Source organism: Dermacentor albipictus, chromosome 1, assembly GCF_038994185.2.
Source record: "Dermacentor albipictus isolate Rhodes 1998 colony chromosome 1, USDA_Dalb.pri_finalv2, whole genome shotgun sequence".
Taxonomy (NCBI): Eukaryota; Metazoa; Arthropoda; class Arachnida; order Ixodida; family Ixodidae; genus Dermacentor; species Dermacentor albipictus.
In genome coordinates this window covers 125,691,987-125,717,819 of record NC_091821.1, presented here as the reverse complement: position 1 = coordinate 125,717,819, position 25,833 = coordinate 125,691,987, and the positions used below count along the sequence as shown (strand labels likewise).

General features: G+C 42.6%; 1 protein-coding gene across 1 annotated transcript; it reads right to left on the bottom strand.

Moving 5' to 3' along the window:
- Nucleotides 1-1,763: 1,763 nt before the first annotated feature.
- On the bottom strand, nucleotides 1,764-25,490 carry mad2 (mitotic arrest deficient 2). Its single transcript, XM_065451155.2, has 5 exons — nucleotides 25,266-25,490; nucleotides 22,659-22,805; nucleotides 21,752-21,872; nucleotides 5,840-5,943; nucleotides 1,764-2,111 (listed from the first exon to the last, which is right to left on the bottom strand). Exons 1-5 carry the CDS (start codon nucleotides 25,339-25,341, stop codon nucleotides 1,939-1,941), a joined length of 621 nt encoding a protein of 206 aa, XP_065307227.1. The 5' UTR covers nucleotides 25,342-25,490; the 3' UTR covers nucleotides 1,764-1,938.
- Nucleotides 25,491-25,833: the final 343 nt, after the last annotated feature.

Here is a 25,833-nt window from a genome sequence, read left to right as displayed (position 1 = left end):
CTTGCGTTTGCCCTAATACTGGACTCGCGGTTTGCAGGTCACTAGGTTTGCAGTCCACAAGGCAACAAAGTCGAATCATAGTGCTCGCGAAAAGACTGAGACCGACTCTGACCGCGGAGCTCTCGTCAAAATGGAGTACGTTGTAACACAAGCAGACGACACTTGCTGTGTGCCGGAAGTGCTGAAGTGTACTAAAAAACTATTCTTGTGTATTCTCTTTAAGTTATTTTCTTTTTACAAAAACAAAGTAACTAACATTCCAACTATTACGAGCATCATTTGTTCACCATAAAGTTGGAAAAATTATCGACCACGCGCCCTGGTCAGCCAATCAGATAGCTCGCCCATGTGACGTCATATGGGTAGGGGCGGCTTAAAATTCCGCCGAGCAGTGCGCTGCGATCGGCAGCGATGGGTATTTTTAAAACCTTATAATAAATTACACGCTTTACGCAGAGCACTTAGATGCATCAATTAATGATCAGAAGAACCTACTCTAACGACTCAGTACGTTTGTAGAAAATCGCCAAAATCGTTTCAGGGTCCCTTTAACTATCGAAACGACCTATGTGGTATGCACTATATGTGTGATTTGAAAGGATATGCACACTTTTTGCTTCAGTTTTAGCCTATGATTGCACTGCGTCTGGGATTGGCTCACAAAAGAGTTAATTTTACAATGATAGTAGTAATTTCAAGCTAAGCATCTTCCATGCACCAGAAATGCTTTCCCGAAACGGTGATTATGGGCAAATTTCTTTCATCCGAAGCCAACACCAACCCATATAAAGATATAACTTTCTGCTTTATTACTAGATGCGGCTGAAATTTTTCTGGAGCCAAAAACTGCAAGAAACTCGTAACACATTTTCTTGGCCTAAAATTGTGATATTTTGCACCATGTTCCTCCCCCAATGGGTAACCCAAGCGATACAGGCTAGTTATAAAGGAAGGTCAAAAAGACAACTTATGCGCATACTTTATCTGATCATCAGGGTAAGTCTTTACAAGGCCAAAAGACAAAGAGGAAGCGTTTGAATTGGGAGACAATTTATGAAGGATACCCGAAAAGGCAGTCCATAATGATGAGAACAGCCAGGTAAGCAAAATCGACAAATGAATTGCAAATTTAGGTACACCGCAAACCGTTCAGCAATTGACTTCATACAGAAGCACTCTTGCCCTAAGGCTGCTACATATCTAGCTGCAGTCATGTGCATCTTGGTACTTCACACCTAATTCCATTCTCAGCATGATTAGAGGCAATTTTTTTCTGAAGGGGAGGCTAAAGGAAAATATTACGTTAGATCGACTGATTATTCATCTAGAAGCGTATAATCATAATCTGTGTGCGAATATATGACTTCGTTGTGCATAAAATTGCCATCGAAGTTCTTGCTGCTGCTCTTCAATTTCGATTGTCCGCGCCGAAACGAAATTGAAATAATCCCTACGTGATGTCCCTCTCCGCTGCTCTCCATGAATCAGTTAGTGCCAACGTCACACAAGAGGTACCATAGTCCAAAATAGGTGGCGCCACAATATTCCATTTTTATTTTTTCACTTGTAAAAACTTTGTTCTCGTTACAAATGATGAATTCGTTATTAAAAAAGCCTAATCCTTTAATCTAGCTTAACATTTTACCTTAGTGTCCCTTTAAGTAGCATCTTAAAAAATGCTTAAGAATTCAGCCACCATATCAAGATAAGAACACATGCATTCACTGTAAGCAATCTGAATACACTATGATCCGCATGACAGATTTGAGTGTTGCCATACATTTTATTGTAAAAATTCAGGCTATTTATGGCATGCATTACAAAAGACAGATGTTCGTGAGAAAAAGTGAAAATGTAATTTACAAAAGGGCGTCACAATTCACATGCAAGTCTTTAAAAAAAGAAGGAAGGGGGAAAAAGGAGGGAGGCAATAAGCAGCTACATCTTAAATGTGTTCTTGTAACACACTGCAGTATCCACAGTATGGACAGTAGTGGAAAAGCTCTTGAGGTGAACTGTCTCATTGCCTTCAATAAGAAGTGGTGGCGAGTCCTCCCAGTTGTTTGGGAGCCTTGACTTTTTGTCAGCATAAATTAGGAGATCAAATGCACCTGGAAAGAGAAAGCCAAGAAACCAGGCAGCATAAATTATGCAACAACAAAAAAAAAAGACAGGCTCACATATCCAAATCCTAAAGCACAGAAAGAATTGCCTGATAGGACGGACAGTGCTGCAAGCCCCTCTCCACTATATTTTAACATAAAAATCAAGGTCATGGACTGAGCAATTTTATTCAACACCATTTGACAGCACAACTACTGTTATCAGCAAATATAAGGTGTATGGTGGTCATGGATGTCCTTCAGGACAATACATGTGTTGTTATTTTGCTTTCCAGCCTGTGTACAGGTGTCTTTTTTGGTATAATATGTAGTTCGCACATACTCAAATTTCTCCTAGAAAAAGCCTGCATGGTTAGATTCTCCAACTCCAACACAACAGGTGAAGCGTGAGTCAAGTCACAGTCAAGCTCAAAGGAGGTCAATTCGGGAGGAAAAAGAAAGTTGTAGTTGCCTAGCCAGCGTCACCACGTTCCCATCTCGTATTGGACGCCGCCTACGGTTTCGGCCGGAGGAGTTCCCCGTGTGGGATCTCCAACAGCTTGAAACTCCTCAGGACCTCAATAAAGTTCTTGACTGACTGACTGAGTTGCCTAGCCAGCAAGTGATGTGGGACAGGCTGTTACTTTTGTGCTGCAGGATTTTGAAGTTTTTGCATGCTTTCCTTTTGTGTCACTCATTGCATGTTGTACGTTTTCGACATTTCAATTTTCCTCATTCTTGGCATGAACTGCAATGGTAGGTGGCCAACAAAGTCAGAGTTGCCCGAGGCTTCACAGGCAATCGACTGTCTCTTAAGTGACCAATCAGGGCAATGGACTGCTTTGCCCAGGCACTCCTCACTTTATCTTCGAGTTTATCCACTTACTGCAGTGTGACAGTGTAACCTTAAGTGTCTCATATATAACATTAAACTTTGCTTTCTTCTTTGTTCAAGTATTATTTATTTGTCACACCAAAGCTTCAGAACAAAAAGTAATCAAGTGAAAGAGAAAGGAACCAAATAAATATCTGCTTAAGATGAAACCTAACATCAGCTATTTCACTACAAAGTGTATTGACATGGCTAGCACAACGATCTCCTCAATTGACTCATTACATCATACAAATTGGCATGGGCAGGACATGTAATGAGGAAGGAAGATAACCGATGGTCATTAAGGGTTACGGACTGGATTCGAAGGGAAGGGAAGCGTAGCAGAGGGCGGCAGAAAGTTAGGTGGGCGGATGAGATTAAGAAGTTTGCAGACACGGCATGGCCACAATTAGTACATGACCGGAGTTGTTGGAGAAGTATGGGAGAGGCCTTTGCCCTGCAGTGGGCGTAACCAGGCTGATGATGATGATGATCATACAAATTCATATAAATTTTTTTTCACAGTAGCTCAACAAGCAATTAAACTTTGGCTTAAATTAGACGATTCATTCCAAAACTATAAAGAGGGCCATAAATTAAAACATTGACAAAGGGATACAAATAAGAGACGTAGAATGGACAGATCAGGTATGCATGTTTCTATCCTCTTGCATGGGCTGATCCTGGAGATAGCGCAGTCTAAAAATGTGTGCCGATGCTGAAGACAATGCAGTAAAAAAATTTAAGTGCTCTGGCACTACTCCTACTCTCTTCACGTGAGGGGTGACGCGATAAAGTGCCGTGCACAGTGACTCTGCCCCATTCTCACCCCTGTTATGATCGGCCAGAGGGGAAAAGACCTTCTAGCCTCTCCTGCACCACTGCGATGAATCGCTTCATCAAGCTAACAATGCGTCCCCCTTGAACAGACCGGCAGCGCTAGCAAGGCAAGACATGTTTGGCAGGTAGAGTGTTGCTTGTTGGTTCACTGTTGCCGTCACGGACCGATGGGAGCAAGAAACTCCTGGAAAGGGTGTTCTATGGATTTCCTTACGGACTCTGGTAACCGCCATAGTCGTTTGACAGACGCTCCAGTTAACCGCTGGGTCTTCTCAGGGACCAAGATGTGCCAGCTTGAGTCAAGCATGACAATCCCTGTCTACGAAGCTCCCCTCCTTCCTGTGTCTTCAGTGAACAAAGGTGCGGGAGCAACTGTGTGAACCCTCACCCTCAACACAGGTCCTCAGATGACTTTGGACGCTCTGATTGGACAAAGGTGGGGTGACAGTTTTACCTGGCCTAGGGATCTAGGGAGGTCAGAGGGGGTTTAAGCGAACTTTTTTGGCTCCTCAGTGAGCTTCAATTCAGTCATGCAAGACTGTTGAGACATAACGTTCTCCACTCTTCATGTACATATTGTGAATAAACACAGTACTCCTCGTTCTTGATGAGAACATGTTCCTGCCTTCAACAACGTCCTTAAGCATGGATGAGTCGGACGACGGCATGGGCCAGCTACCCCTTTTGACATGCCCGACACCAACTCTTACACCCCCAACTTGCTCAGGAAGACAGTGTCTTTTTGTCTTTGATCGACAACAACTAGAGGTTGAATTGCCTTCCAACTTTTTACACACAGAGTGTTTACAGTTTCAGAGCACAACAAGATTTGTGTTGATGGGTGAAGGTTGCAAATCCTCATGAATTTTTGGAATGTGTGAGAAATTCTTCAAAAGTTAATGTCGCCTGCGCTGTGTCTTCAGAAAGTGTGCACAAATCCTTCTGTCCTGCCAAAGGAACTATAACAGGAGTTATACTAGACCCTGACATGCTAAGCATATGCCTGACTGTACGCTTAGCTGAACACATTGCAATAGGACAGTGTTTTGACAGAGTCTATAATGAAGTGCATTGATACCGTACATAACTACCTAAGTTCTGGATATTGTATGTTTAAGCCAATGATGAGTGCTTGTTCCTTTAGGCTTGAGCTTGACAATCATCATCTCAATAGTACTAGAATTTTTTTCACTGGGTTTTATTCAAAATAAGATATACTTATTGCTGTATATGTCTACTCTTGAGGTAGGCACACACCAAAGCCGAGTGAACAGCTTTGGATGCAATATACTCCAACGCATAGGGCTACGAATAAATTAGGTCCGAGCATCTGTGCAACAAAAAATGCTGCTCATGTAGACTATTTGTTAGGACAAACTTTACAGCTTCTCTCCTTACCCACATTTATTTCAACACCTCACATATTATTCTGAGTTTTAAGAGTACAAGTGAGAGTTGAAAACAAGCGAGAATTTAATTTATGCTAGTGCTGCATCGTAACTAAAAAAAAAAAAAAATTATTGGGTTTTACGTGCCAAAACCACTTCCTGATTATGAGGCACGCCGTAGTGGAGGGCTCCGCAAATTTCGACCACCTGGGGTTCTTTAATGTGCACCTAAATCTAAGTACACGGGTGTTTTCGCATTTCGCCCCCACCGAAATGCGGTCGCCGTGGCCGGGATTCGATCCCACGACCTCGTGCTCAGCAGCCTAACACCATAGCCACTGAGCAACCATGGCGGGTGCATCATAATTTATTATGTATTGATTAAAGCTTACAACCGCCTTAATAGATAAAGTTGAATATTTTGCAATGAACGGATACACAGAACATATGCTAGATCTTCAGACAAAATAAAGTATTCATATTAAAGGTGGTTATCAATTTATAGTGCACCTAGCCATTGGTATGTTCAAGGTAATATCAGCTTATATCTTAACTGAAATACACCAATTTCAATACCAAGGCAAAAGCAAATACGCAGTTTTTGTGGAAAACAAGAAACACAAAACCAATCTTACATGCTGTCTCCAGAATTGGCAAATATGTGACACTGGCCACAATTTGCCGGATCACACTCTTAATCTCGTTCTGGATGTCACTCAGCTCTTTTTCCTTTGGTTTGCTGCATACAGTAAACAATAAGTGCAACTGTTATTACCACATCAACAGGAATGTGAAGGATACTTGTATGCTCTTATAGCTCAAACCATGAGGGCTGGGTGAATAGCCTTGGGCCAGATATGGCAGGCCACAACTAAACTGAAGAAAATTATACTTCAATAGCTGTTACGAGCTCTTGACAAGTTTGGATTTTCCAAAGTAAGTGTAGGCATATGTCACAGCATACTCGTGTGTTCTTACACCCATTCTATATTTTATATCCATGTGTTAGGCATTAATAACAACTAAGCACTCCAGAACCACTTGAGTGTGCGCGCATGTGCTTTAAGATTGCATGCTATACGATGTTCCTTTCTCCCTTCCTCTGAGTTACTGCAATATACATCATGCTGACCTTATGTTTACCAATCATGTGTTCACACTGGTAGCCCTTAGATAAGGATTAATCTGTGCATTTGTGTGCATAATTAATGTAGTTGCCTTATTCAACTTATTAATATTGATCTCATGTGACATAACCATTTGAGCAGTTTGAACAATGAAATTTTGTATAAAGAAGTTTCTGTGAGAATCACACACTTTTGGTTTCACCTTCACAGGCTCGCTAAAATCGATACTGACTTACACGATTGATGAGCAAAACGAGAGCAAGGTAAAAGCGGGAGCCAACGTTTCGACAAGTGGACTTGTCTTTTTCAAGGCAACATATGCTTTCCTCGGTGCAGTACATATAGTTAAGGCTCTTCCATAAGGTAGAGGAGGTACGGCAGGTGAGTGAGGCAACGACCGAAGGTTTGTTAGTGGCGAGGGTGTAGAATTGAGAATAAAGGGGTGCTATGCACACGGTCAGTGCTACGGCCGTGCGTGAGCCGGCTTGCCAACGGCCGTGTGTATAGCACCCCTCTATTGCTTCACTGGACGTCAGTGGGCTATCGTATATATATATATATATATATATATATATATATATATATACATATACATACAAATAAAAGAAAAGAGCGAGGGAAAAAGGCAAACACTAACTAAATGAAAATAACTAAGGGTTGTTGCCTGTAGCTTTAAATTTAGCATAGCAAATTGATTCTAAAGCTCATGCCTATTGGTTGCAATGTCTTGAACTGATGGATGAGCTGTATTTTCTTTCTCATTCAGAACGGAAATTTTACCGTAAGCTGTAGAGTTTAAGTTCATCAAAGTTATGACCTGGATGGTTGAAATGCTTGACGACAACTTTTGGCAGCTTTTTAGCTGTGTCCGGGTACCTGATGTTCATTGATTGTCCCGTTTCACCGATGTATTGTTTCTTACAGAAGGAACATTCAAGCATATAAATCACATCCGAATTAGTTCAAGTAAAGCTAGTTTTCACTTTGTGTGTATAACTATTTGCAGTGCTTTTAATTTTAATGTAACTTTGAAGGTGCCTGCAGGCTTTGCACCTCGGGCGGCAACATGGTTTTATTATGGAGGAATGCAGTTGGTTGACTTTTGCATGCACTAACATGTCTAAAGTTTCTGTTCCGGCGATAGGTAACTCTTGGTACATCTGGGAATGCAGGCACGTAGGCAGGATTTCTTTTTCAAGGGGGGGGGGGGGGGGGGGGCAACCCAAGGTAACTTCTCTATGCAAATGAGGGGGAGGAGGTACTTTTACTAGTAGAAATGTGAATAATGCCCACCATTACCATAAAGACGCGTAAACCCGCAAAAGAGAATTGAAATAATGTGTATCTCACAGGTACGCCTGTGAGATACACCACTCCTTTACTTGGCAAACAAAAAACCACATCAAATGGACTCACACATGAAAGATGCGCAGGAAGAACCGTGCCAAGAACAAGTTAACAAGCGAAAATGTTAAGTTAAATGTTAAGTTAAATGAAAAAGTTAACAAGCGAAAAGCGAAAATATATTTGCGGAACAACCACAGTTCTTTTTGGATCCCTCGTTTACTGCTCTACCAAGTGCCAAAACCAACTTGTGTGGTTATTTTGGGAAGTTGCGCAACGATGCGTGGTCACCAGTCCCGTACAACCGCATAGAGTGCAGGACGCTGCGGTTCTAGATGTACCGCGCCAACCGCGGAAGGTTAGCAAACCACCCACATTAGCACAGCATAGAAGTGGCTATGTCAGGCAGCTTGTAAACTGTAGAAGCGTCCTTCAAAACGCACGGAATTATCCTCCACTTCTGGCGGTGTTTTCTCTACTTCCTTTCTAAATAAAAAGATGTTGATCCATAAATATTTTCACAAAGAATTCTTGCTTTTCCTCCCTGTTTGGCTGTTGCCTTGGCTCTCTCCCTTAGCAGATCGCTTAATTTCTCAACACCTTGCAACTCTTGTTTCCAGTTGCCAATTTTGCAAGGTGCTGTACAATTAGGGAAAAGCCAGACGAGGTAATGGGTGACAGTCATATTGCTTATGGGTTTAACGGTTATTGCAGGGTCTGATGATGGACGCTGTTCCAGGTTATCTTATTTTCCACCTTATCCAACCCATATCATGGGTATATGGTTCTGAGGATCTGGCAGCATCGCGGCGAGTGGTCACTCGAGGAAATAATGAAGCAAAAAGGAAAAGTTAGATGTAACTGCTGTTTTCTCCGACCACAACTTGTTCCACGAGCATACAGACCAGCTGACTATGAACCGAATCTCTTTCTTGGCCCCTGGATCTGTCTAAACAAAGGAGGTTGAACTAACGAAGCAACACCGAGATGCGTGATCGTTGAATAGATGGTGACATAAAAATTGTTTTGGGTATTATAAATAGAGTAAAATATTTTAATTAAAACAATAAACTACACTCTGCCTGCTGCAATAGATGGTGACAACTGGCCTCCACACCCCAGGAGATGCCGACAACTACCGCCATCCAAAAGGAGTGAGAGAATTGACCATCCCATTCTGTGAAGTTGACATTTACAAATTCCCTGAATTTTCCAGGTTTTCCCTGAGTCCCTTTGCAATATTCCCTGAGTGACACAGAAGTTTGTTTTATGTCAAGACGGGCTCCCTACATCATGTCGCCCAATGGTGTCACTCTCTGTTAAGCATGTTAAAAAATAAAAAACAACTTATTCCAGTTTGAATAGTAAGGGGTAGTACTTATTTTATTCAAAAAGAAAACAGAAGGGAGGGGTTAGTAAAATGCACAGCGAATAAAATATCTTCGAAGGAAATAAAAAAAGAGATACATACAGAATATTTTCGAATATGAGCTATTTCTATCAACTGATAGCAGTCTAATTGGTATGAGGCCCAAACTTTATCACAAGTGAGACTCTCTCGCAACAGCTAGTAAGTTAACCTCAACAGTCCTGACATACTCTCAGCTCGCGCACAACGCCTCAGTGTTGGGTTTCACTGTTTTAAAGAATTTTTTCCCTTGGATGAGGGACACCTGCATCTTGGTGTCAGCCAACACTTTGCTTTTAGAGTGCAAGCTCCTTCGAAAACCTGGCGGCACGCTTCCTTTCCCGTTCATTTCTCAATGCGTAGGTCCTTTGTCGTCTTGTTCTCTTTTGGCTGCGTGTTCGCCACACGGACTATTTGAAGAATCCTCTTGGGCAGTTGTACAGTCAACCTCCGATTTTTCGGACCCGCTAGGGGCCGTGAAAACGCCCGAAAAATATGAATGCATGTCTTTTACAGCCGCTCAAATCGCCACAGGCACGCCTGAAAAAGCTCTGAAGGCCTGCCAGTACACTTATAAGGCATATCGGTGCTCGTACTGTGACAGGAGATGGCGGGTGCATGATTGTACAATTAAGGAATACATACTGTGTCCCTTGACAGTTGCCCCTTCCCGCACTTATGCTTCACAGCGTAACATTGCTTGAATGAACCGGCATTATGCAACTTGTCGTGCTTTCCAACTTTGAAGCCAATCACGATGACCACAAAGGCGGTGTCTGTGCCATTGCTGACAACGGCGAATTTTTTCAATGAAAAACACGGCACAAAATAGCAAGAAACTTAATACCTATCCTCGAAGCAGCTAGGCCTAGCATCACCGCGGTCGTGGCTATGGCTGGCAGCGGATCTGCGTGCGAGCGTGCTGGTTTGAGGTGGCGAAGTTATCAAAATGACGGCAATTGTGGCTTTTATTAATGCCGTTTCGGACCTGCGGTCACGGCAAAAAGTCCGGAAAATCGTATGGCGAAGGGTTTTTGCATATGAAATTTCAGACGTTCTTATACATTGACCCTATGGGCTAAGTAGTGGTGCCGCGAAGCCGTCCGAATTATCTGGCACCCCGAAAGTCGCTCGGTGAATGTACTCTAGCAACTCCTCCAGCCGATGACGCGGCATCAAAGACCATTCGTTACGATTCCTCTATTACTCGCACCAATATTACCAGGACTTTCGTTCCCTTTCAATAAAATTACAGCTAATTTTCCCTGATAGAAGCACAAATTCCCTGAGTTTTCCCTTAGTTTTCCAGACTACTCAATATCCCTGAGAATGCCCGGTTTTCCCAGTTGGGAGACACCCTGGAAAGCTGATGACAGTAAAAGCTCTCAAACGAAAAGCAAAGTGTTTCACCACTGCTGCAGGTCGGCCTGAAGATAGTGCAATATCGGGCCGACCTGCGGCGGGGGTGAAGCTGGTGTGCCTGCAGGAATGCTTTTCTCAGATGCTCGTTACTTGATAATATTGGGTGATATTTTTGTAGGATGTTGTTTATGTTTGGGAAGGCATTCGAATATTTTGTTATAAATGCTGGCGCTCTGTCAGATTCTGGTGTAGGTCGTTTCTTAGCTAATTCTGACTGCCTCTCCAATCTGGATGCGACGTCATAAGCTCTGTAAAAAAAAACTTGTGGATAGTTTCTTTCTGCTAGCATTGCTTTAAGGTCATTTAGGTGGTGGATATAATCGTTATTTTCACTGCAGATTTTTCTTATTCGTTTCGCTTGTCTGACAAAAATTCCTTGCTTGCAGTGTCACGGGTGATGACTGTTGTAGTCTAAATATTGCTGGCTATCCATAGGCTTCTGGTAAAGTGTTGTTTTCCATTTTCTATCAGCAGCGGTGGCAGCTGCAGCAGCAGCAGCAGCAGCCTGTTTTATGTCTCCTGCAGGACGAAGGCTTCTCCCTGCGATCTCCAATTACCCCTGTCCTGCACCAACAGATTCCAACTAGCGCCCGCGAAATTCCTCATTTCATTGATCCACTTAGTCTTCTGCCGTCCTAGACTGTGTTCCCCTTCTCTTGGTACCCATTCTGTAAACCTAATGGTGTACAACGGTTATCTAACCGGCGCATTACATGACCTGCCCAGCTTCATTTTTTCTCTTGATGTTAATTAGAATATCATCTATACCCATTTGCTCTCCGATCCAAACTGCTCTCTCTCTGCCTCTTAATGTTATGCCTAGCAATCTTCGTTCCATTGCTCTTTATGCGGTCCTTAACTTGTTCTCAAGCTTCTTTGTCAGTCTCCAAGTTTCTGCCCCATATGTCAGCATCGGCAAAATGCGCTGATTGTACACCTTCCTTTTCAATGATAATGGTAAGCTTCCAGTCAGGAGCTGACAATGTCTGCTGTATGCGCTCCAACCCATTTTTATTCTTCTATGAATTTCCTTCTCATGATCAGAGTTCCCTGTGATTAATTGACCTAGGTAACCATACTCCTTCACAGACTCTAGAGGCTGACTGGTCATCCTGAATTGTTGTGCCCTTGCCCAGTTATTCATCATAATCTTTGTCTTCTGCATATTAATCTTCAACCCCACTCTTACACTCTCTCTCTTAAGGTTCTCAATCATTTGTTGTAACTTGCCTGCATTGTTACTGAAAAGAACAATGTCATCGGCAAACCGAAGGTTGCTGAGATATTCGCCGTCAATCCTTATTCCTAAGCCTTCCCAGTTTAATAGCTTGAATACTTCTTCCAAGCATGCAGCGAATAGCAATGGAGAGATTGTGTCTCCCTGTCTGACCCTTTTCTTTGTAGGTATCTTCCTGCTTTCCTTATGTAAAATCAAGGTAACTAACTGTAGAACCTCTGTAGATATTTTCCAAGGTATTTACGTAAGCGTTCTGTACCTCTTGATTACGTAACTAATGCCTCTATGACTGCTGGTATCACTACTGAATCAAACGTCTTTTCGTAATCTATGAAAGCCATATAGAGAGGCTTATTGTACTCTGCGGATTTCTCGATAACCTGATTAATGACATGGATGTGATCCATTGCAGAGTATCCCTTCCTGAAGCCAGCCTGTTCCCTTGGTTGACTAAAGTACAGTGTTGCCCTTATTCTATTAGAGATTATTTTGGTAAATATTTTATATAATACTGGGAGTACGCTAATGGGCCTATAATTTTTCAATTCTTTAATGTCTCCTTTTCTGTGAATTCTGTGAAATAATGTTAGCATTCTTCCAATTTTCTGGGACTCTTGCAGTCGATGGACACTTCGTATAAAGAGCCGCCAGTTTTCCAAGTATTATGTCTCCTCCATCTTTAATTAAATTGACTGTTATTCCATCTTCTCCTGCCGCTCTTCCTTGTTTCTTGTCTTGCAAGGCCCCTCTGACCTCATCGCTAGTAATAGGAGGAGTTTCTGTATCCTGTTCATTACTTTTTCTAATTGAGGTATCCTGACTCCTCTGGGTACTGTACAGGTCAGTATAAAATTCTTCCGCTGCTTTTACTATATCTTCGAGATTGCTGATAATATTACCCTGCTTATCTTTCAGTGCATACATCTTGCTTTGTCCTATGCCAAGTTTCCTTTTCACTGATTTCAGGCTGCGTCCATTTTTAACGACTTCTTCAGTCTTTCTCACGTTATAGTTTCGAATATAACTTATTTTTGCCTTGTTGATCAGTTTCAACAGTTCCGCGAATTCTATCTTATCTCTCGAGTTGGACACTTTTATTCTTTGTCGTTTTTTTATTATGTCCTTTGTTAGTTGGGAGAGCTTGTCTACTGGTTCCCTTAGTTCTTTGCCGCCCACATCAGTTGCTGCCTCTGAAGTCAGCCTCGTTGCAGTTTTATTCATTAGCTCTATATCATCATCATCATCACCATCACCATCACCATCACCTCTCTACTCTAAGGCTGTAAATTTGTTTGCAAGTAGCAGCCTAAATTTGTCTGCTTTTACCCTTACTGCCTCTAAGTTGACCTGCTTCTTCTTGACCAATTTTACTCTTTCTCTCTTCAAATTGAGGTGAACCCTAGCCCTCACTAACCTATGAGCACTACACTTTACCCTACCTATCACTTCTACATCCTGCACTATTCTGGGATCGGCAGAAAGTAGGAAATCAATTTCATTTTGTTTCACCATTAGGGCTTTTCCAGGTCCACTTTCTGTTGCTACGCTTCCTGAAAAAGGTGTTCATTATTCTGAGTTTATTCCTTTCAGCGAATTCTTCCAGCATCTCTCCTCTAGCGTTCCTAGAATTGACACCGTAGTTGCCAATTGCTTGTTCACCAGCCTGCTTTTTCCTGACTTTTGCGTTCAAGTCACCCATTACTACTGATACCGAGTTTGCACTTTTCTCATCGCTAATTCAACATCTTCATAAAACTGATATACTTCCTCATCATCGTGACTGGATGTTGGAGCGTAGGCTTGTACTACCTTTAATTGTATAACTCCTATTAAGTTTTGTTACAACTACAGCTACCCTTTCATTAATGCTGTAGAATTCGTCAATGTTGCCCGCTATGTCCTTATGGATTAGGAATCCTACCCCGTATTGCTTCTTATCTGGGAGACCTCTTTAGCAGAGGACATGGCCGTTAGTGAGCACTGTATAAGCCTCGCCAGTTCTTCTAATCTCACTAAGGCCGATGATATCCCAAACAATGTCTGATAATCCTGCAAAGAGTCCTGCTAAGCTAGCCTCACTCGACAGAGTTCGGCAATTCAAGGTTGACAGGGTCAGTTTCCATTGGTGGCCTGTCCGAACCCAGAGATTCTTAGCCCCCTCTGCTGTATTACAGGTCTGACCGCCGCCTTGATAAGGTGCTCCACAGCTGCTGGGGACTGAGTGCCGTGGGTTTATTGATGTAGACCACATATCGAGGAAGTTGATTTGACTAGGCGGGTGGTGAGCAGTAAATTTAACCTTTTGACACCTAAGCAGTTTGGTTTTCGTGCTAATTTATTAACCGAATTAGCGCTGATAAAGCTAACTGACAGCATAACGCCGTTTACCAATAATGGGCTATGGGCAAGGGCTGTATTTGTTGATTTAACTAAAGCTTTTGACACTATTGACCACTCCATTTTGTATACTAAACTCAATCGTTTGGAATTTGTGGACCTGGTTTACCTTCTGCAAAGCTACCTTACTAACACATCCCAGGTTGGTAGCTATGAAAGTGTTTTATCCTCTCCAATAACAACTAACCAGTGCGTTCCACAAGGATAAATTTGGGGTCCTCTGTTATGTCTCATCTAAATTTATGAGTTACCATCATTACTTCATTTTTCTGATTGCATCTTCTATGCTGATGATACAACGATATCCACCAGTGATAAAGACATTAACAGCCTACTACGAAAGTTAAATACCAATGCCACAAATCTTGTTTCTTGGTGTAAACATAACTTGCCAAAGTAAACCCCTGTTAAAACAAACTTTATGTTATCTTATTCGTCACAAAGAATGGCTACAATAACTCCTGAACTATGCATAAATAACTGCGTTATTACCCCATCTAAATTTACTACTTTTCTAGGTGTTCCATTAAACCCTCAACTTAAGTATAACATTCACGCAAATTCTGTCACTGAGAAGGCGACTTTTGGCATCTGTGTACTCATTCGAACAAGATTGTTTTCAGCAACATATTCTAAAATCAGTTTACTACGCTTTCATTAACAGTCACCTTACTTACTGTATTTCATCATGAGGCAACACATACTCCACACAATTGACATCCCTCATTTACCATCAGAACCGGGCAATCCGAATAATTACCCATAGTTCATACACCGCATCAGCAGCACCTATTTTTCGCACTCTTGAAATTCTACCATTAACCTGCACATTTCAATTTAAACTAGATCTTATACTGTTTAGGAGTAGAACCAGTGACATTCCAACAGAGTTACTTCCCCCAATGCAACTTTACAATACAAATAACACACAGTTTTCTGAAAATAATAATCTATTGCTTCCTCAAATCAACACTAACTACAGTAAAATCACGGCCTCCTTTCTGCAATTTCGTATTGAAATTCTCTGCCATCAAAGATTAAGTCACGCCCTTCACTACACTGTTTCCGGCGGCTTCTAAAACAGTTTTTACTTACAACATATGTTACCTGATTTACACACACACACACACACACACACACACACACACACACACACACACAGTCGAACCCACTTATAACGACACTGCCGAGCGTGTCTGTGAGGAAATGCAAAAATTCGATTTTATACCATGAACTACTCGTCGTGAGCAAACCTGTTTTAGCGGAATAAAATCAACGTAACTGCTGTAGAAGTCATATATAGCCAGCTTTGTGACATACTTGTTGCACCGCGGCAGGTATGGTGTCATAACTGGATTCCTATAGGCTATGCTTTTGCGATTGTCTATCCGCGTATGAAAAACCCGCAATGGGCTGGTCTGCGTCGCTTCGGCTGGCACTGTAGCGTTGCCTTCGAGAGCTGCATTGTTGTCTAAGAAATTAGCTCTTTGAATAAATGTTCGCAAAGGAAGACGTCATAAAAATATATTTGAGACGACCACCATAAGTATACAAGCAGAGAGAACGAGGGCGAACAAACGAAAACACCGCAGAAAGCGCCCGTACAACGCACGAACTGTAGCAGACGACAGGCGCGAGTCCGTGCCCTGACGTCACGCGAGCGGCGCTCGCAGCGCCGCTCGTGTTCGTTCTCGGGGCTAATAACAATGAAGTCTGGCTTCTAGGTGTCCGTGCCGAAAGGTAATGGAATGCAAAATCCTTGTAAAGAAAAAAGAAAATGCGAAATGCAAGCCGTTGCATGATTGCCTGCCACCCCAACTGCCGCCACGCGCTTCTATCCATGAGAGATGCACATCAGACTCGCGCGCATCTCTCCTGTCGCCCTTCCACCCCTACAAACACAAATGGGCTGTGCCCATAGTTCTGCGCTGCACCACCCTCCAAAACCTGAAAAGACCGTGCCAACTGCTCTGATAACGCTGCCGGTGCTGCTCCCAGACTGCTCGCTGGGCCCTCACAGTTGGTGCTTTGTTCTATGGCCCTCACTCGGCACAATTCTGCTAACAGACTAAGTCACTCGTGCTTGCCTTTGTTCGTCACGTTGAAGTCATTCCTGGCCATATTGTTTCTCAGCTTCGTTTGATTCGCCACCAAAATGGAAGATGGCTGATCAGCCAGCTGATCATCGGCAATGCACGACATTGCCGGTGAAAAGAAAGTGCACTGCTACAGATTTGGAAACGAAGTGCTTCTAACCGAGGAGGCGATCGTCGTGAACTTGCTTGCATTGGATAGCGACAGTGACTGCCACGGCGGCAGTGCTGATGTGGTAGGGCACGCTGCCTCAACATAATCCCTGCAGGAGGACTTGTAGATGATTCAGTCCCTTATTGGCTTGCTTTCGTGAGGGACCTTCTGCTCCAATACGTGGAGCACCTGGACGCCTTGGAGAAGGATGTTGGCAAGCTTTGTGTAAAGCAAACAAGGCTGACGGGCGTACGGTTTTCTCGTGCAAGTCAATTGGAAGTACGTGGCGAGATGCTTGTGGCGATCATGTCCCAGCGTTTCTTCTGGATTTCTGAAGCTGAGATGTGGCCGCGGCAAGCTTACCACATTTTTTAAAAGGCACCTTTAGAGGCTGCCAAAGTGATGCCTTGGCGGAGCTCGTACGTCACTTGCCGCCCGTGACCGCTCTTTGCAGTTGTTATATCAGTGCCATTCTTGAATGCCGACAGTCGCAACTTGTTAACATGCGATCGAAGCGTGCAGGAAGCAGAGTTAAACAGTTAAACGAGTCAACACAATCAGAAGCCAGATGGAGGAAGGTGGTGGGGAGGGGAACTGACCTCCACGCCACTATAGTTTTCTTGGAACAGCTACACTATCCCCCACCTTGATTTTTTGTCGTGCAACCTGGTTATAACAATGGAATTGTTGTGGCACTTCAATATTATTATAAGTGGGTTCGACTGTATGTATGTATGTATGTATGTATGTATGTATGTATGTATGTATGTATGTATGTATGTATGTATGTATGTATGTATACATTCATTGCTGTGTAGCCATGTTTCATTGTTTTTCGTGGTTTATGTTCCTAGATTATCGCCGTTTATAACTTATATTCATTCTGTTGCTTTGTTCGATTGCACACTGTTGATGTTATATAATCATTATATTCCTGTTCATTTACTGTAATGTTTGTACGTTCATGTGTATTTCAATTTAGAATTAGGTCTTCTTGTTCATTTCTGTGTAATCTTCAAATACCAGCTGTTTGATTAATTACTTCTAATATGTTGATTTGTATTTTCCCGCTGTTTTAACCTTCATTGCTAATCGTATATTCTACATTTCTATACATGTTATAACAGGAGGTCCCCCTAACAGTTTTTACTTTGGGACCTCCTTCTGTATTACATTTTCTTTGTAATTGTAATATTGTCGAATAACAAATTGATTAATTGATTGAAAAAAAAAATGGCCTAGGCATTGTTGCCATCATGGAGATGGTTGCCATGATGATAATTCAACCCGCCATGGTTGCTTAGTAGCTATGGTGTTGGGCTGCTAAGCACAACATCGTGGTATTGAATCCCGGAAAAATGCGAAGACACCTACGTACTTAGATTTAGGTGCAAGTTAAAGAACCCCAGGTGGTTCAAATTTCTGGAGCACCCATTATGGCGTGGCTCACATCAGATCATGGTTTTGGCACCTAAAACCCCATAGTGTCATTTTTTTAATGAAAATTCGCTGCCGGCTAATATGGTAAGGGGCTGCAAGTCATCGTGGAATGCTTGCCGCTAGTATGTTTATACAGGTGGCTCATCATGTGATCGATTCCAAGGTCCCGCATGCGGGTTGGGTTGACGGCTGTTGAAGCTAGTGGCGGGAAGTTTGTCGCCACATATCCAACACAATCTATGTGCCTATCGGCGGTTAATTGGCTCGATCTTCGTACTTCATGAAATACGCACTGCTTATGTTGCAGTTCCCTCTGTCCATGTCACATTATCATTTCAATCAGTCCTGTTGACCTGGATGAACCTTCTACCAACAGAGGCAGCCCCAGCAGACGTGGTGCTGTTCTGCGAATTGGGGCGTTTATGTGCTTTGTGTGTGCGTGTGTGTGATTCCAGCATTGGGCCGACGTCGGGGAGCGCTCATAGTGACAAAGACCACTACTGTGGCGGCCTCGGTGGGCCGTCCACGATGTGTTCGGCGATCCTTCTGCAGTGTAAAGTGAAGTGCTCGCTCAGGCGGCATCGAGCGCGAGGGGCTCCGCGGCGCATGCAACATGTGACACTGTGCAGGTACGAATATATTGAATATTCGATAAATTGCATAGTAGATAGTCTATTTGCAAATCGAATTATTCGAACATTCAGTATTCGATTCAGTGATATTCGATATTCGCACAGTCCTAGCAATTATGCATTTTAAGTGGCATATTTGTTGCAGTGAAGATATTTAGGTATCATTTGTTGTTTCACTGCATAATTTTGAAGAGAACAGAGCTGGTCACCAGCACATCTGTATGGGCAGTACAGGAGGGGCTATATATTGGCTACGAGTCGTTATACGGGTGCTGTTCTGTGTGTGAGATATTTAGCAAGACAGCAGCAGCAACCATGAATAGTAAAGTCCAGGAAGGTTTGCCAAGAAATTTTCGCTTTATAATCAACAATTAATGCACCTTTGTAGAACAAACTACTTTGGTACACAGTGCTATCTACACCAATAAGACTGATGCACTGATAAGCCACCGGTTTTTCTAATGGGTCTAGATGTCTTGCAGTCTGGGGCTTGAGTACTTGTGGGGGTTCCCATCTTGAAAGGGGGCCTACAGGGATCATGTACGTGGTCTCTTGGTGCCCCTTGTCCAACCACAGACAACCTTGTTGAAGAGCATCCGCTGCGGCTGTGGGAGATAGACTAGTGCTGCTGCTGGGTACCTACCAGTAAAATAGGCACAAGGACACTTGTGGCTAAGTGCTAGGCCATTATGAGACCTCAACGCTTAGAAAGGGGTGTTTGTCCCCAGCCCCAGAGTGTCCCTATCTAATAGCTGCATTGGGACTCCACATGGAAAATGGCCGCCATGGGAGCAGCCCAAACCTCCTTTTCACGAGCGATGCATTCCATCAGCCAAGGCTTCGGTGAGCGCTTGGACTGGTCGTGTGTTCGAATTCACAGCAGCTTGCCCCAGTCCATGCCAGTGCAAGAGTGCAGTCTGACCCGCATGCAGAGCAATATCACTTTTGTAGGTTGCTCTAGTTCGAAACTATCCCACGAAGGGGACAACAAGGTTAGTAGAGCCTCTCCCAAGCCAACACCTCTGAAGCCGGGACCCTGGCCGGGGGATGCTTGTTCCCAATTTGTATATCAGTAGGTGTACAGCGGTGGGTTTTGAACGAACCACTTTTCGCAGCCAAAGCAGATGCCCTCACCATTTGGCCACAGCTGCGGTACCAGTAAGCTAAGAGACCAATACAGGCTATCAGTTTTACCAGTGTATCAGGTCTATTGTTTCATAATCCAATAAGAGCAAACCAAAAACTTTTTTTCTGGGGGTGTGCCGAACTTGAGATGTCTGCACCGCCGGGTTTGCTTCTTGTAGACAAGAGCTCTCAGCAAACGCCATTTGAGGGTTCCATGAGCAGCCAAAATGATTCTAACCCCAATTCCCCTCGGACAGATTTGCACATTACAGTTTGGATTTCACAAAACCACTGCATGCAGTACATCCACACCATGTGGAAAGACCATCATGGCAGCAGCACACAAGATTCATCACTGTGTGATTTGCGGGCCCAAAGTACACGCTGTGCATGTTTATTCATGCTCGCAGGGTTACGTGGGACTAGAAATGCACTTGGATGTTCTGTGAGCTGAAAGCCAATTTCGAATTTAACAGCGTCTGTGTAGTGTCGGCACTCACTGACACAGTAGACAGAGGGCAAAGGGCTGAAAACTCAGTGATCACGAGGCGTCGGAGCACCAAGCGGCAAGAAGTGACGGGCAGACAAGAAGTGAGAAAGTCGGTTCCGAAACCAAAACCCAACACATCTGTGTGGTTGACCCATTGCCGATGTATGATTATCAGCCTTTTAAACAGTGCATGGCATACTGTAACAGACAAGTGGCTGGGCATGGTCATGAACAATTTGCAGTACAAGCGCGCTGATGGTGGCAAGGCGCATGTCCACACAGGCTGCATTGCTTCCGTGCTGCGTTTATTTCCACCTTTTCCTGAATAAAAACACGCAACAAGCACATTGATGTGCAAGGCACACTGCAGTCTTGCGTCCGGATGACGCTAGCTTTTTTGGGTTAACATTGCTATCACTCCGCAGCACGAGCGACTTGCATTTGTGTGCAAAAAATAAATAAACTTTCTGTGTGTTCAACATGGCCTTGAGGAAGGAAATCTGTGATTTCCTGCTTTTCACTATCTCAGTAAACCGTCTGAAACATGTCAAGTTTTCAAGTAAACTTCAAATAGGCATATCTTATATTTCGAATTATTCTATATATCGAAATATTTTGCAATTCTCTTCATGTTCAATATATCCGGGATTGACCACAAATAACTGAGCCAGGAGGCTTCAAGAGCACGGCAGTGACAAAAAAGACTCGGTCAGCATTATCTAGATGGCTAGTTCTACACTGTTGCAATCCTAGTTTCAACTCTTTATGAGCCTGGCCAGATCACAATGCACCGCCGACCAATACAACATTGGCTGCTAGGCGCCCAGTCACACAGCCCAGAGGCAAAGCCGAGCCAAGACTGTCCCGCAGAGGGGTCTTTTGTGGTCCTAGCAGCATTGCCTACTCAGCAAACTTACCGCAAGACCCGAAGCGCACCCATATTCCAGGAGGCCACAATTATGATGGTCATCCCGTTGATCCCATTGATGATACTAAAAAGCTGCATGCTAGGAAAAGAGGTGCTGTCCCATGGGCAGGGGAACTTTCACCCCAAACTCGAGAGGTGATTGGTCACTCATGGGTAGACCCACCACACAAAGAGGATTTAAGGCCATGAGCCTGTTGGAGACATCTGGCTTGAAGACTAGCTTGAGAGTAGCTCCAAGATGTTACAAGCTACTACGTAAATATTGTACATATACATTTTATTATCTCTCCTACTTTCATCACCCTGACCTGATAGCCTCATTTTTGAAGGGAAGTTTGACCCCAATCCACGACTACGACAACACTAAGATCGGCATAACCGTGGCCCTCATTTCAGCTCCCCTATGCCTAGCTTCAGTAAACATTCATCATTAGTTAATTAGTAAACATTACCTCTCTAATGCCACTTTGCCTTTTTGTCAGACTTCAAGTTACTGTACTAACTGAATCTGTACCAGTAAAAACTAGAAAAAATGTAAGGGAAATATTCATTTCAATAGATAGTTGTTGTGGACATGTGGTGCAACTTCCTTGGGGTTTGGCAAAAGCACAAGTACACATGGGAAAATTGTATGAAAGCAGAACAGCCATAAAATTTCATCACCATTAGACATGAGAATTTTAGCTATATTCAATAGTTCACCCCACCTCTGCAACCACAGACTTGGCTAAGCTCTGCTCAAATACTCACCTATTGATTGTCATCTCCTCATCTGACTGAATTCTAAACTCCCAACGCTCCAAAGTTTCCTTAGTGTCAACACTGGATATCACCAAAACAACTTGGTGAACGGCCTTGGCCTCGAGCCAATCTGTAAGGTCACCAAACAAAATGATCAAGTAAATAAATTCTTTGAACTACATCAAAAACATACTTTTATAACAAGTCTTATTGCTACATCAGAGAGTTTAAAAATTGTTAACGTCCAGGCTATGTCCAGGAGCAATGTGCAGCACATTGCTCCTTAATCCTTCATTTTTCTGCACTAAAACTGCAAGGGATAAAGCAGCCACTCTGTAAACTTCAAGTTTACCGTGCAAGCTTTCCGCTAGACTTAAATACATACTCTTCTGGTGGTTGCTTAGGGTCACTCAGCAGCAGACCACTTCAATCACTTCCACATTTCATAATGGGTAGCAATGATGTTGTTACAGACACCATGTTTGAGTACTGCTAGCACAAAAGCACGGAGCCTTATTTGAATCCATTTATTATTTACAACAGGATCACGTAAGTTGCAAATGTGACTTCAACATTGCATCTGTGATGTCATATGAAACCTCTCTATACACCAGAAGAAAGGGGGTTAACCGAGGGGCCTGATTTTTTATTACTCATATTATAAGAAGCCTACAAACACTGACACTAAGGACAACATAGGGGAAATTACTTGTGCTTAATAGATTAAATAAAGAAACGATAAATTAACGGAAATGAAAGTTGAAATGATCAAATGAAATGAAACGATCAATAAATGGAAATGTAAGTGGATGAAAAAAGAACTTGCCGCAGGGTGGGGAACGATCCCACAACCTTCGGATTTTGCATTATACACCAACAATTTAAGGACAGACAAAAAGAAATGCCATATACTAGCCTTTTAGTTGTGCCAAAATTGTATCCAAGTACTTCTGCAGGGATTTGTCACTTGTTACAAGAATCGTGAGACCATACTTCTGGACAGTAGTGAACATCTCTGGCGGATAGACTCCACGCTGGTATAGTATGCTGTTGATTCCATAATCTGTACAGAACACATAAATAAATTGGCATTAAACTTAATACGTGGCTATTGTTTTACAGGTATATATTATAACATGCTTGTTTTTGTAAGGATATCCGCTATAGCCAGAATTCTATGAAGCCTAACAATATTTCAAGTCACACAGTTTCTTAAATACACACTTCAGAGAAACAATAATACTCACGCCGCAGGGGCACAAAAATGACAATAACTGCTTCATCTTTTGAAGTTTAATGCCATTCATGTGGTCCCACATGTACAGAGTTAATGGCATTATATCTTAATGCCACTTGCAGCATATTGCATTCTCACAACTCGTCTTTCCGAATGTGTACAATGCACGCTCTCACTTCCAATGTTAGCAGCACACACAAAACACATGCACACAAAATCACATTTCTGAAGTAAACTAACATTATGTTATATAAAATATGCTGATTGATGTTCTGACTGACATTTTTTGCACTTTAACCCTCCAAATAATTTCTTTAAACATTACACTTGGAAGTAAATTTATTGCATTAACTACAGCTATCACGGTGGCATTTGCCATCATTAAAAATTTATGCACAGCACCAGCTTTAATTATAATGGCAGTAAACTTGCTTTGCTTCTCGAGTCTCTGCTTGCTTTCAAATGCAATGCAATTCTTTCTTTTTGTTTCAATAATAAATAGCTGGCACTAGTTAGATGCAGCAAAAAACTGACATCAAGAGGAGTTAAAGTGAGGACACCAAGTTGGAGTTTTTCCACCTTGATGTTCCATCTGCTTTCCCCATTTCAATAGAAAAAGCCAGTTATTGTCGCTTCACATCCTTTTTGGCGCACCAAGCTTCCACATGTGGCATGACTGACTTAGCCAAAATACCTGAAACACAGTCTCCCAATCTACTGTAAATGAATACAGTATTTGCATGAATATAACTGGAGTTTTTTTCAGAAATATACAATCAAAGAAAGCGCCGTGACACCAATATAACATATATTTTCTAAAACTTTATTTTTACTGGCGTTACAAAGTCTTCTAAAGTGGATCACCGCACAATGTGTGAAAGACTTTGTCGTATTTGACTGTGTCACAGGCATTCCTTAAGTGCTGCCTATGCAGAACCTTGGTGGCAGAAAGACAATGCGTTTCTCGTCGACAGTGACAAAGACGTCAGCAGTAATGAGCACATTGTGCATAAACTCATCCTTTCCCTTTATTTTGTAACAGCATTTCACAGTGACGATGAATAAAGCCCTGTGATTATGCTCTTTAATGCGGCCTTTCCCATTTTTTTGCACGATCACCTGGTGTTATAATTTCTTTTTTTCATTTTCTGAGAGACCAAAGGCTTGTGTTATATTTGTAGTTGCATTATTTGCATGTGAATACAGTATTTCCCTCAAGTGTCCACTTAAAGTGGCACCAGTGAAATTCACATTAAACCTAAAATGTGTCTGTTTAGTGTGACACAGCAAGGAGCTCCAGTATGCTTTGCACTAAACTTAAATATTCACCATATGTAATGCTGCTTCCAGTCAGAAAACTATTCTATATTATATTTAGATGGGGGTTAGCAAGTGCACTTGCCTACTTTCTTGCCTCACAACAAATGCAATGCAGCTAGTAAATGGTGAAGACACCACTGTAGAGATATAACATTTGCCATATTGAAGTTTCTAGTCCACTTGATAGACACTAGAGGCTTTGAAACAATACCTCAGCACAACTTTTACAAGACACAAAAATGAGAGCCATTAGGTAGGTGAGGTGCAATCAAATGCTCAAACACCACGAGCTGTCGCAAAAGTTCTAGTTCATAATGGCAATAATACATGATAATTTACGTTATTTTGAATGTCTTACGTGAGGTCGAACTAAATACTGTACAATGCATTGCAGGTACATTGCATGTGTATGTATATGAGCAAAGTTTTTTTCTATGTGGTGCACTTATCCAACAAGTAGGTATTTGCGACAATTGAATAATTACAGGCTTATCGACAACGTGTTGCCAACAACCAAGAAGAAAGCAAAGACAAAACTTGAAAGAAAGGTCGGATTATGGGGGGTTAACTTGAACACAACACGTACGTCACTCCGCATGCGTCGTTTCTTACTAAAGGGAGTAAAATGCAATCGCCATAGGTTAACGTTAGCTTGCACACAAAACCAAAGTTCAGAATTCTACATATACACAGCTATCAGGGACACAAGCAGACAATGACAAGCATATTAAGTCTGCGTGGCTATCGGTACGTTCACAACAGCACTGTTCCTTCAAAGGTCGCCTTGCATGTCCCAAGAAATCTAAACTATCAACAGATTCGACCAGCCCAGTTTAAAAGCATTCAAACGGAAAGTGAAATGACACAGGGCTATAAATTCATTTCGAGCTCAGGCGCCTTTCAATATCACGCTTTGAAATGACAGCAACACACCATGTACTACATGCAGAAGACCTTGCGACTTACTAAAAAACTCCGCGACTATCTGGGCAGAACCTTTGAGGGTGATCGCATTTTGAGTAACGGTGGCTGCAGTTTGCATGACTGACAGATATTCACTATATATAGTAGTATAGGCTTTGTGCAACAACAGCTCTCACAATGAATACAAACATCAATTACGGATTAACCGCCTGGCCGTTGCGCGTTGCGCTGCTTGCGCCTACGGGGCGCTGTCAGCGACGTTGCTTGACGACGATGCCGATGAGAATGCATGATGTAATTAGGTGTCACACAGAAACGTTGGTCACAGATGGCTTAGAATACGTGCTATTATAAAAGCATTTCTCGCGTCTTTTCCGGCGCCCTCGTTGTCACAGTAACGACGGCGTAGAGCGTACTAGACTACCAGAAATATTAGAGTAGCTTAGTAGTACTCTTGACTCGGAGAAACAAAAAGCTATCTCGAAAGCTATAACACCAAAAACAATTGCAGAAGCTAAAAAACGCAATGGCCGCTATATTTTAAACACCGTCTCGGGTCTTGCCAACGTGCAACCTTCTTGCATGCAACCGTGCAGCTAACGTTCTTGAC

Excerpts from the sequence above, each read along its gene's own strand:
- mad2 (XM_065451155.2), bottom strand. The coding sequence starts at position 25,341 with ATGCAAACTGCAGCCACCGTTACTCAAAATGCGATCACCCTCAAAGGT. Across the intron at positions 22,806-25,265 it reads GATAGTCGCGGAGTTTTTTA|ATTATGGAATCAACAGCATA; the intron begins GTAAGTCGCAAG and ends TGTTCTGTACAG. Across the intron at positions 2,112-5,839 it reads GCCAATTCTGGAGACAGCAT|GTGCATTTGATCTCCTAATT; the intron begins GTAAGATTGGTT and ends TTCTCTTTCCAG.